At 38.4% G+C, this 12134-nt stretch overlaps 1 protein-coding gene across 1 annotated transcript in view; it reads right to left on the bottom strand.

The window, feature by feature from the left end:
• SRP72 (signal recognition particle 72) overlaps positions 1–7240 on the bottom strand; it is a 34714-nt gene extending 27474 nt beyond the window's left edge. The window contains exons 1-5 of the mRNA XM_007946220.2: positions 7132–7240; positions 5151–5271; positions 3175–3298; positions 1536–1679; positions 1345–1456 (exon numbers count right to left, since the gene is read on the bottom strand). Coding sequence (XP_007944411.1) covers positions 1345–1456; positions 1536–1679; positions 3175–3298; positions 5151–5271; positions 7132–7240 — 610 coding nt within the window. The remainder of the gene's footprint in view (positions 1–1344; positions 1457–1535; positions 1680–3174; positions 3299–5150; positions 5272–7131) is intronic.
• Positions 7241–12134: the final 4894 nt, after the last annotated feature.

The raw sequence follows: 12134 nt of genomic DNA, 5'->3' as shown, positions 1-12134 counted from the left end.
CGGGCAGTGTTTCGTTCTGCTGTGCATGGGGTCGCTATGAGTCGGAAACGACTCGACGGCACTTAACAACAACAACAACAATACATACATATGTGTGCATACAGACACACAAACACATATGCACTATCTGCTCATTGGCAAAAAAATTACAGAAAAGTATAAAAAGATCATAATCCTACCACCTAGTGATAACCAATTGATTTTTATTCCCCTTAATGTAAATAAAGATGCATTTTTAAATGAAAGTGGGATATTATACATATTATTTTGAAGTTTCCTCTTCTCTATTTCATATACTCTGGATATCTTTGTTGTAATAAGCATAGATCTACATTATTATTTTGAATGACTACATTGTCATTTCAGGATGATAGTAAAACATTGCCAATCCTCTAAAGGACAGAAATCAATGCTCTTTCTGAATTTTTGTTTTCATAAACACTCCTTAGATAAACATTTATATAGATATATATGTGAATTTATCTAATTGTTTCCTCAAAATGAATTTCTAGCACTGCAACACCTGGATGAAATGATATATTAAGTTTAAAATTTGCTACGCATTGCCAAGCTACAAAGTCTGTATGCCTTTACACTCAAACAGCAATGTTTAAGAATGTCCTTTCCTCATACCACTATCAATACCGGGTGTGATCGAGAAATTATAGCTCTTAAACAATTATTTAATTTTCATGTTATAACCCTCAACTTTTAACAGTATTTCACTTTTTTATATGCCTCATGCTTCACTGCAGTCCCTACAATAAAGAAAATACATATAGAAAAGTCTAAATGTTTCAGGAGTTGAGACCAGACTCATGTTCTCTAATAAATTATTTTCTTGTTTCCCTAATTAAAGACTTCAAAGCATGTAAATATGAGAACAAGTGAAGTTAAAATGTTCTTGAATGGTGTTATCAACATACAAATATAGTGTATGTGTGTGAATGCACACATATGCATAGGTTACATCATGACTATGAGTATCTGTTCAGTAATTACTGAGCATTTATGACATGTTCTGCTATTAAGTGCTTGAGATGAAACATCTCATTTAATTTACATTTAATGTTCATAGTAACTTGTTCATAAATCTACTGTTCAAAATTCAAACCTCAAGATCTGGTGTGGTTAAGAATGAACAAGTGGGTTGGTTTAAGGATCAGACAGAAATAGCAGAGATGGTCAAAAACCCAAGAGAAAGGATAGATGACATTTTAAAAATTCTCACTGCATTAATAACCTCTACTTACTTACTCCACAAAAGTCAAATGCAACTTTTAGAGATACTATGCAAAGTTATACACACGCTACATTTACATATAATTTTAATAAACTTCCAACCTTCAGCTTTTTGTAGGATTTTCATTGCCTGATTCAGCTGGCCTTGTCCTATCAGTGCACATGCAGCATTATAGCACAGTTCGTATGTGCCTTCTTGAAGGCCCAAGTTCTCCTGCCAGGGAACAAAATACAAGTCAAATATCAGACAGGAATATTCCTTCATGGCTATTTAGGTACACAAAGATACTCACTGGAACCACTTTTTCCCAATTGCTCTGAGCTGCAACAACTGCTGAAAGGTTTGTTTTTCTTTCTTCATCATAATCATCTTGAGAGTTTCGGACGAGATCTCTGTACACAGCTAAGCATTCATCATAGCGTTCTAACCGGTATAACTGAAGGGACAAACAACAAAAATATTCAGATGAGAAGTTGGTGTTATGTCTAAAACACCATACAAACCATTTCTGGAACCATTAAATAGGGACCTAACTTAGCATAATAGAGACAAATGTTATTTCTTCATAACTTTTTATTAGTTTTGTATGCTACTAATATTTTCAAAATGTTATTTATGATGAATCTCAACTACACTGCAGATTTGTAGGCACAGTTCAATTTATTTTATTACTTACTTTCTTGAAGTTAGGTAAGTGCCTAAGTGATTGTGAAAGAAAACTTTTCTACAGAAATCAATCCTGTTATACCTAAATCAAGAGCATTAAAAAAATCCCACAGCACAAAATGATTAAGTTTCAGTAAACAACAAGATTAGATGTTAACAAGAACACTTAATATTTCTGCAGAGTTCACTATATTTAATCTTACTGCATTCTCTCTTTTCTAGAAATTGGTTAATTTGAAAGTCTCAGATATATACAACCTAATTCCTGCTTTTTTTTATACAAGTTGCTCTCAAAGGGCAATAAAAACTGCAACGCTGGCTCAATTAGGCCACGAAATAATATAGAGATTGGTACCCTTCATCAACCTCAAGAGGTAGCAAACTTCCCAACCAAACCAAATCCACCACACTCAAGTCAATTCTGTCTCACCGTGACCCTACAGGGAAGAGTAGAACTGCCCTATAGGGTTTCCAAGGCTGTCAATCTTTACAGAAGTAGACTACCACATCTTTCACTCATAATGTGGTTGGTAAGTTCAAACCATCAAACTTTTGTTTAGCAGCTGAGTGCCATGCAACCATTGTGCCACCAGGATGACTTTAAAACTTCTCAGCTTACCCCAAAAGTTTTTTTATAGACTTAATAATCCATGAATTTGCCCAAATCTGTCTTCAACCCTTTTGTTCTGTTTATACTACCTCTTGGGAGCACTACAATCATTATAGCATTTTTGTCCTAAATTGACTTTTCTTTTTAAGGTTTCACTGTTCTAATATATACAGTTCTGTTATATCATCATTAATAATCTCCTTTTATATTAACCTAAATTTTGTGTCTTAAAATCCTTTTGAAATAACATATTTATAGGGATTTCATGGGTTAGCTGAATTCACCAATTCTTTTTCAAAGTGATTTTTTAAATATCAAAATTAGAACAAAATACCAAATACTAAAAAGAAATACAATTTCAAGACTGGAAAGTATATAAGCTCACTGGTCTTCATCTTTTCAACTGAAAAGTCCAAATTTTATAGGGGAGTTCTTGCATTTTCTTGAATCTTCTAATTACCCTAAGGAAGTCATTTGTTCATAGAACACTTAACTATATACAATTGTTCTTACGAAGATCAAGAAGAGGGAATATGTTCAAACCTCAAGAAACTGGTTTGGTGGCCAGTTTTGTGGAGCATCCCTGCTCCTTGCTAGAGGTAGAGTCATGCTCACTCAGGATGACTGTCAACAGGTATTTTAAAGCAGTAATTACCACTTGTCCATAAAGCTCCTTTAGTTTGTCTGTCTGCTGGTTGGCACTTTCTATGGTCTTCAAGGCATTCTCAATTCTGTTCAGCCTGTACTCGCAATATGCCTTCTCAAAGGAAAGAGAGTTACTGAAGAAGAAAACAAACATTATTTGATTATAAGCCAACACTGCAGAGTACCCACTACATACCAGACATTCCTCTAAGCACCTGATATATATTATTTATTTAGTCCTCATTAACAACAGATAAGGAAACTGACAAAGAAAGGTTAGTTGCCTGTCCAAAATTCACATAGCCAATAACTGGTAGAAAATGGTATTGTATCCATTTCTATAGCCTCTTCTGTGCCTTTTTTCATGGATGTTCTTACTAGAATTAATGGTCTTTTGAATCAGACATTTAAAAAGGAAATCAGGAATCACTTAAACAACAAGTTTTTTTAGAAATATAATCTGAACACTTTAAATGGGTTATTTTAAAGCTGCTTAAATTCACTAATTAAATAAGGCATCTAATGTTTCTTGTAATTCGTTCAAGAAGCAAATGATTAGCAAAGAATAAATCTTGAGAACACAGCACTCCTAACCAAACAGCTAGTAAATTACACAACTCCAAAAACACTACTTTCATAAAGTTAAAAATCCATTTCCATTAGTTAGTTTAAGAGAAAGCTCTCACTTTGCATAACCATAACTCGTAAGGAAAAAAATACTTACCAAAGCAAATGGCTATATCATTCATTTACCTGCCTAATAAACATTATTTGAAAATTTGTCACAAAATGGTCAAAATTTTCTAAATACTTAATTTGAGCATAAAAACAAACAAACAAAAAAACTCACTGCCGTCAAGTTGCTTCCAACTCACAGCAACCCCTCCCTTGGGTTTCTAAGGCAGCATCTCTACGGAAGCAGATTGCCCAGTCTTCCTTCTAAGGAGTGGCTGGTGGTTTGAACTGCCAGCCTTCTGGTTAGCAGTCAAATGCCCTAGGCACTATGTTTAATAGTAGAAAACAGAAACCCTTTATTTACTTTTTATTTTTTAATAAAGTTTTAAAATTTGTTTTCAATCTATAATACATTTATATGATTCAAATATAAAAACAAAAGGTTTTTATAAGAGGGTTTGCTCACACTGTGATCCAAATTTACTCTTTCTTTCCTCTTACCTCCTACAAGTGACTATTTTTAATAATTGTTTCTCCTTGCAGTGTTTGTTTTTGCCAATATACACAAATACACATAAAATTCTTATATGCCAAATTCTCCTATACCAAAAGAAGTATACTGTTCCGTACCCTATAAATCAGTATCCTATTAAACTTCATTTCAAAGCACATTTGAGTGTCAGGCAGTGTAAGTAAAAATCAAACTGCTTAACAATTCAGAATATAATTCATATTTCATGAAATAATAAATGAAAAAGATGAACAACAATTAAAAAAGGGGTGGGAAGGGCACCCATATACCTGAAAAACTGCTAAAGAACTCACGACACTGAAATATCTTGGCCTAAAACCATACTTACCTGAATAATCCTCTATGGAGGTAGGCACAGCAATTAGGCTACACTGTCATACCATCCTAGAAACCTGTATCAACTTACATTTATCCATTTATATATACTGACTCTAAATATTCTATATACTCTGCTTCTCCTTTTTTAAAAATTAAATTTCTGCCAAGTCTTCTCCCTTTGTCCTCCAAGGATTCATTTTACATTTATACCCTCCTTCCTGCCCCAGTTTACCTTCTTAATGGTTCAAAGGGAAGACAAGAAGAAATAAAAGACTCCTGAAGGTTGAAAAAGGACAAAAACCACTATTGCTCCTAATTTCAGAAACACTACTGTCAAGCAAAGAAATCAAAGAAAAAAGAAAGGAAATAAATTGGTGAATTGTTGGGGGAAAAATCATAGTAGTGGTTGTAACTTTAGTAAAAGTGTTCCTAACAACTGTACAAACAACTAAATCACTTACTTGGCTAACACTTTGGTGTGAGTGTTGATGACATTCAAGGATTCCTTGAAACTTCCATTCTGGATAAGGCATACCACTTTACAGTGCAAGGCAGTTGTATCATCCTTGTTGATCTGCAGTACTAGAGATCAATTACAGGAAAGTCATTTTTACATCCATTTTCTTTTCATATTTTTAGCAACTTTCCCACTCCCTATCTCAGGCAGCTAACATTTCCAGTTTTATTATAGCAGAAATGATAAAAAAAAAAAAAAAAAGATTGATGTTTATTTTTAATTATGACACTACAATAAGAAGCATTATAACAAGTTACATTTTCAATGAGATCAATTAAAGATTATCAAGATAAACATACCCCCCCCATGCCAAAAAAAGGAAGTGAAAACAGAAATGCAAGAAGGGAGCCATTTTTCAAGGTTTTTCATCTTGGGAAACATACTACATATTTCATTACTTCACAGAGAACAAGGAAAAAGTTCAGGTAGAGTGTGGAATCAAATGACTCGAATTTGAATACATGGTCTGGGATCTTAGGCAAGTCACTGAACTGCCAAATCTGTTTCCTGATCTGTAAAATGACTATGAGAACATTATGTATTTTAGTAGATTATTAAGATTAAATGAGAATATTTTTGAAACATCTTATATCCTGTAATGTATGTACAACACAGCTTAATTTGCTGGTGATGTTTCCAAACCATCATTCAAAATTTCCCTCTTCATCTAAGATAACTAAAGAAATATACAGGTGGCCAAGTTTCAACGCCAACCAACTCTTTAGTGTCAGACTGTCATTCCTCTTCCCTTGGGCAACTAACTACAGGAGTTCAATTCTCAGAGTAAGAGTCAAACGCTGACTATGCAGGAAAATATATATTGGAGAACGAACTGATTACCTTTGCTGACTAAAAAATTTTTTTTACTAAGTGTAAAGTATTGCTTCAGGCCTCCTCAGAGCTAAAATTAATTTCAGCGAAGTTTTGTTGTTGTGGGGATAAATCATTCTAATTGAAAAGCTACTTTCCTCAATGTCTTAAGTCACCAAAAGTGTGTTGTCACAATTACCATTGTTCACATTAACACAATAGGTTGTAGAACAAAATTAGTTATACAACTTCATGTTACTACTCTAGCTACTGTTTTGAACAGTCAAATCCTGTCTTGTTCACTAAATTCCACATCGAACAAATAGTGTGCATCTTCAGTAGAAAAGAATTTAGCAAAATGGAGTACATTAAAAGGCATGGCCATATTAGAGTTATGTAATAAGAATAAAAGTATATAATGAGTTGACTCTCACTCTAAAGACAGTTAAAACTTGAAAGGATCACTTAAGGGTCAGAAAGAGGCCAAAATTTCTTTCGGACATTATTCCAAATGTTGGTGCTTTCACACACACATTTTCTGGTTTAATGACACTGGGGTGATTGAATCTGTGGGAATGACGCGTCTGACTACAGATCCAGCCCTCTCCTCTCCCCTCAGGCGGATCTGTACAGCTTCCACTTTGTCAGCACCAGCTTCCAAATTACTTGTCCCAGGCTGGTTCCTACCCTCGCCGAGGACGAAGACAGCAAGCTCTCTCGCCAATACTGTCTTAATCAAGCCACTCAAGAGGAAGGAGAAAGGAGGCCATTTGAGATATTTGCAAAATGAAGCGTGAAAGCAAAGAAAGAATCAAATGAAAAAATAGTTTGGAAGAGGTGCCTAGAACTGCGGTCTCTTTAAATCTCTCTCGCGCTTCCCGCGAGGGACAGAGGGGGAAGTACACGTGGCTCTACGCAAACCGGGACCCCTGGCAGGCCTAGAGATGAGGAGGGACTGCGACCCGCGCGTGTTCGGCATTCTGGCCTGAGTCTGGGGCTGCAGGGGTCTCTACCCTCCCGCATCTACCCAGAGGTGGTCGCACGCGGCGGAAGGAGGCCGAGTCCTGCTGCTGGCCTGGGCCCGCCCCAGTGCCCGTCCCCGTCCGGACACTCACTTTTGTTGACCGTCTTGAGAGCGCGCGTGAAGTCGCCGTTCTGGCCAAAACGGTTAACTTCACTCCAGAGTGCAGGTACTGAAATCCCCCCACTACCGCCACTCGCCATCTTGCAGGAGGAGCGGGGGCAACCTCTGCCCCGGAAGCGGATCTGTAAGTAGCCGGAGCGGAGAAGGAAGCCGGCCGTTGCTAAGCGTCGCGGGTAGGGGTGGGGGGGTTTGGTTTCGGTTTGTTAGCATTGGAGGTTGTAATCTTACGCCCTCGAAAGGAGAAATTTGTGTGGTTAGCGATGTTTCTGATACATCTTAACAATACACTTGTCGGACTTCGGGAGAGGCTTGAGAAGAGGGTCACCAAACACTTCTGACCCAAAGCGTGTGTTTCCGGGGCGACCGCTGGGGACAAGGTGGTGTCCTGGACCCAGGAGGCGGTCTGGGCGCCGTCAGTCCCTGCAACCTGTTCGGTCTATAGGAGAGACAGGTGGAAAATAAACTGATATCAACTAGAAATCATCGCGGAAGCAAAACTGGGCAATTTACTTCGGTAAAGATTTACCGGCTCGGAAACCCAGTGAGGGTGGCTATGAGTTAGAATCCACTCATGGCAGTGGCTTATAAATCATAGAGAGTAGTTTGAAAGAGTCTGAGGCATGGCTTCCCGTTGGTGGTTGGTAATATTTAATAGAGGAGCTCTGGTAGCGTAGTGCCTAAGGCACTTGACTGCTAACCAGAAGGCTGGCCGTTCAAACCCACCAGCCACTCTCCTTGTTAAGGAATATGGGGCCATCTACTTCCGTAGTAGCATAGTGGCTAAGACACTTGCCTGCTAACCAGACGGCTGGAGGTTCAAACCCACCAGCCACTCCTCGGAAGGAAGGTTGGGCAATGCTACTTCCGTAGTGATAACTTCCGTAGTGATACTGCCTTGGAAACCCAAGGAGGGGTCGCTATGAGTCGGGTTTGACTCGACAGCACACAACAACAACAACAACTTCCGTAGTGATACTGCCTCAGAAACCCAAGGAGGGTGTCACTATCAGTCAGGTCCGACTCCACGGCACATTAACAACAATACTTAATAGAGTAACATTTGAACGGGTTCTTGAAAGATGATTAAGCGAAACCAGGGGTTCTTCTGGGAGTCAGAATCCACTTGAAGATAGTGGGTTTGGTTTAGGGTTCTGGGAAAAGTGATGGAAGAAATCCCAGCAGGGAAGTGAACATAAGCAAAAGCACAGAAGCAGAAAATGCTCTACTATGGTGATAACCCTATGGCTGTCCAGTTCAGAAGCAGTAGGCAATAAAACCAGAAAGGTGATGTATTTTGGGGTGAGAATGCCCATGTTCAGTTGCTGGCTCTGCAACTCCTTAGACACCTTTGAACAGGTTAAAAAAACAAAAACAAACAAAAAAACACTGCTGTGGAGTCTGGACCTGATTGATAGCAACCCCTCTTTGGATTTCCGAGGCTGTATCACTATGAAGTAGACTGCCCAACCTTCCTTCTGAGGAGTGACTGGTGGGTTTGAATGGGCTCAGGCGTGAAAATTATGAGAATTGGGCAGGACCAGGCAGTGCTTCATTCTGTTGTGCACTGGGTCACTGAGTCAGAGCCAAAGAGATGTCACCTAATAAGCAGCAGCATGTCTTTATGATACAAAGTTTAAAACTACATTATTTGGACACTTAATTCCTTCTTTAACAGGCCCATGTTGGTTTTGTTAGGTGCCTATGAGTCAGCTCAGACCATACAATAGAACAAAACACTGCTCAGTCTAGCGCCAGCCTAAAAATCCTTGCTATAACTGAGCCCATGGTTGCAGCCCTTGTGTCAATCCATCTGATTGAAGGCCTTCCCCTTCTTCATTAACCCTCCACTTTACCAAGCATATCATTCTCCAGGGAATGGTCCCTTCTGACAACATGACCAAAGTAGGTGGGACAAACTCTGGCCATTCTTGCTTCCAAAGAGCATTCGGCTCCACTTCTTCCAAGATAGATTTGTTAGTTCTTTTAGAAATCCAAAGGATAAATACCCAAACATGGCAAACCAGGTAGGTCTGTGTAAGTTACTTTCCATGACACAGTAGAAATACCTTTAGACAAGTTGTTGCTGTTATTGCCGTCGAGTCGGACCCGACTCACAGCGACCACTCCTTGGGTTTCCGAGGCAGTATCACTGCAGAAGTAGATAGTCCCATCTTCCTTCCGAGGAGTGACTGGTGGGTTTCAACTGCCAGCCTTCTGGTTAGCCATCAAGTGCCTTAGGCACTACGCTACCAAACAAGTGTTTAGTACTGATGAACTATGGGACTGAGGATATGTGCATGTACACTCTACAAACTCACGGTGAAACTTAGAAATTGGTAACAGGCATTCCTAACCAGTCTAATTCAATGCTTGAAATGTTACAAGTGGTGCATAGAGATGCATGGTGTCCTTGCTAGGTAGGGGAAGAGGAGTTGACAAAGCAGCCCATGGCTATTCAGAAACCATGAAACTGAAAATTAAAAGACATTAGTGTTAGAGCATACCACAGTGTGAGGGATTAAGTGTAAGATGGACCTTACACTCCAACAGAACCAAGAGACAAAGGAAAACCTCCCTTGCAGCCAGCACTCTGAACTCGGAGATTGCTAGCCTCCTAAACTGTGAGACAATTTGTCAAAGCCATCCAATTGTGGTATTTCTGTTACAGAAGCACCAGATAACTAAAGACATACGTCGTATAAGGTTTTCAATGGCTAGATGTTTCAGAAGTGGATCAAGCTCTGCTTGATCAGTTAGTAGTCAAACAGTTAGTTAATCATTTGTGCCACCCAGGGTCTCCTATATGGTCATGCATTGCTTAAAATCCATATGTTCTATGAAATTGGATATTAACAAACAAGCTTCATGCCTTCATGCCTTAGCAGTGATTGTCAACATGCTCAAAGGGATTTGCTCTTCAATCTGTCATTAGCAATTTTTCCATATCTATGTCCCTCTCATTTTATTAGCCTTACAACTTTCAGTGGAGCTGATCCTTCCAGCGGCTTGGAGAATGTTTTTGAGGATCAAAAGGATTGTTCATTGTGAGGTGCTTAAATCACAATAACATTCACTGATTTTCCACCTTTGTTTCACTTCAAAATTGGTATTTTCATTTGCTTCTTGCTATCACTAGCACTGGTTTTGCTGTATTTGGGAGCTATGATGCACTTCACAGTAATATTTTGACAAAATTAATGCAGAAGATAATTCTGTAACAAACATGATATGGGAGAATGATGCAGCTGACTATGAGTCAAAGCATACATTGTTATACAGTAAAATTTTTGAATAGAAAGTACATAGCAGGACATACATAAAGCCAGTAACAGACATTTATTATGACTATCAAGACATAATTATAGATTACAAATACACTGTACCATTATACAACTGGCAGCACAATTGCTTTGTATACATGAGACATGATACAAGTTATGCACAAGACTGTTATGTCCGCTATGTCTAGTTACGTCCACTACATCCCATTCTCTGATCACAATTTCTGAACTCTGTTATCTTAAAAGGAGCGCTGGTAGCACAGTAGTTAAAGCATTCAGCTGCTAACCAAAAGGGTGATGGTTCCAACCCATCAGTCAATCCCCATAGGATAAGGCAATCTGCTTCTGTGAAAATTTAGTCTCACAAACAGAACGTTATGGGGCAGTTCTACTCTGTCTTACGGGGTCACTATGAGTCACAACTCAATGGTAGTAGGTCTGGGTATGTGACTGTAATCTTATGGGACCATTAAAGTTATGTGGTTGGATGCTGCCTGAATGGACGTTATGTCGGTCATGAATATATAGTAGGGGGGTAAAAGAGCTTCATCTAAAAATGCCCATATATATTCTACAACTTATAAAGAACTATATTGAAAATATGCACATTCTACTAAGGCATGAATCTAGAAAACTATTTATTCGATAATTTTTGTTTCCTGTAATTTAGAATCCTTTAATCTAGCATGTTTTTCTATAGCCAAACCAAGAATTTGTAGTTGTTCTTATTAGAAAGACGCAGTAAAATTCTTATAAACTACATTCTCTGATTTTCTTGTCAGCCTGCTTCAAGGAAATCCATGTATTTAATATACTTGCTCGCAGTTTGGCCCATACCAAATGATTATTTAATCCAAATATCTGAGCAGCAAACTGAGCTGATCCTTCTGGAGAAAGTATAGTTGAACAGCCAAGACCTGTTGATTCATAAAGGAAAAGAGCTGTTAACAATACATAACAACCATTCACATAAGTTCTGTTAGCCACAGAGAATAAAATGCTACTGTGGAAGAAGTTTCCATCTTTATTACTGAAGAGAAAAAGTAATATTTATTTGCCATGAACAAGTGTTTTACATGCATCACCTATTACCCTTCTCAATGAAATTACTTGCAAAGAAATTTACTTTCCTTTTTTTTTTTTTTTTACATATACCATCCCTTTAATTAAGTGGGGAAGGGTAATGGAAGTGAAACAAGGGACAAGATAAGTGTTCTTATATACAATGTTAGTGTTTAGACAATCTTCTAGCTACTCCATTTGTCCTTGCACTTGAAAAATTCTAGCATTTCCAAATAGTAAAAAAATTAAGTCAAAGACAAATTTTAAGAAATGTCAGGGGTTCCGGCAAGATGGCGGACTAGGCAGAAGGACTGCACAGATGCTCTTCAACAAAGAAAAGGGAAACCAATTAACATAGACACACAAAATAATCTTGGACCACTGAGCTTTGAAGGGAAGGCTACAAAAGTGGACTAAACCCCAACTAGCAGAAGGATTTGCATGAAAATACCAAAAAAGGAGACACAGGGAGTTGCAGTCTGGCAGCAGACTGAGCAAACCTGATGGCACAGACGACACGGCTTGGAGATTCCTGAGTGGGGGTAGGACATAAGAATTAACCCAAAAATCACCCTGCTAGCCAGAGACTGCACGAAGGACTGTGCACGGTGGCTGGGGAACAAACGGAGAA

This window comes from Orycteropus afer, unplaced genomic scaffold (genome assembly GCF_000298275.1).
Source record: "Orycteropus afer afer isolate SDZICR_OR568_19922 unplaced genomic scaffold, OryAfe1.0 scaffold00153, whole genome shotgun sequence".
Lineage (NCBI taxonomy): Eukaryota > Metazoa > Chordata > Mammalia > Tubulidentata > Orycteropodidae > Orycteropus > Orycteropus afer.
Note: the sequence above shows the minus strand (reverse complement) of the source record. Positions and strands in the feature narration are given on the sequence as shown.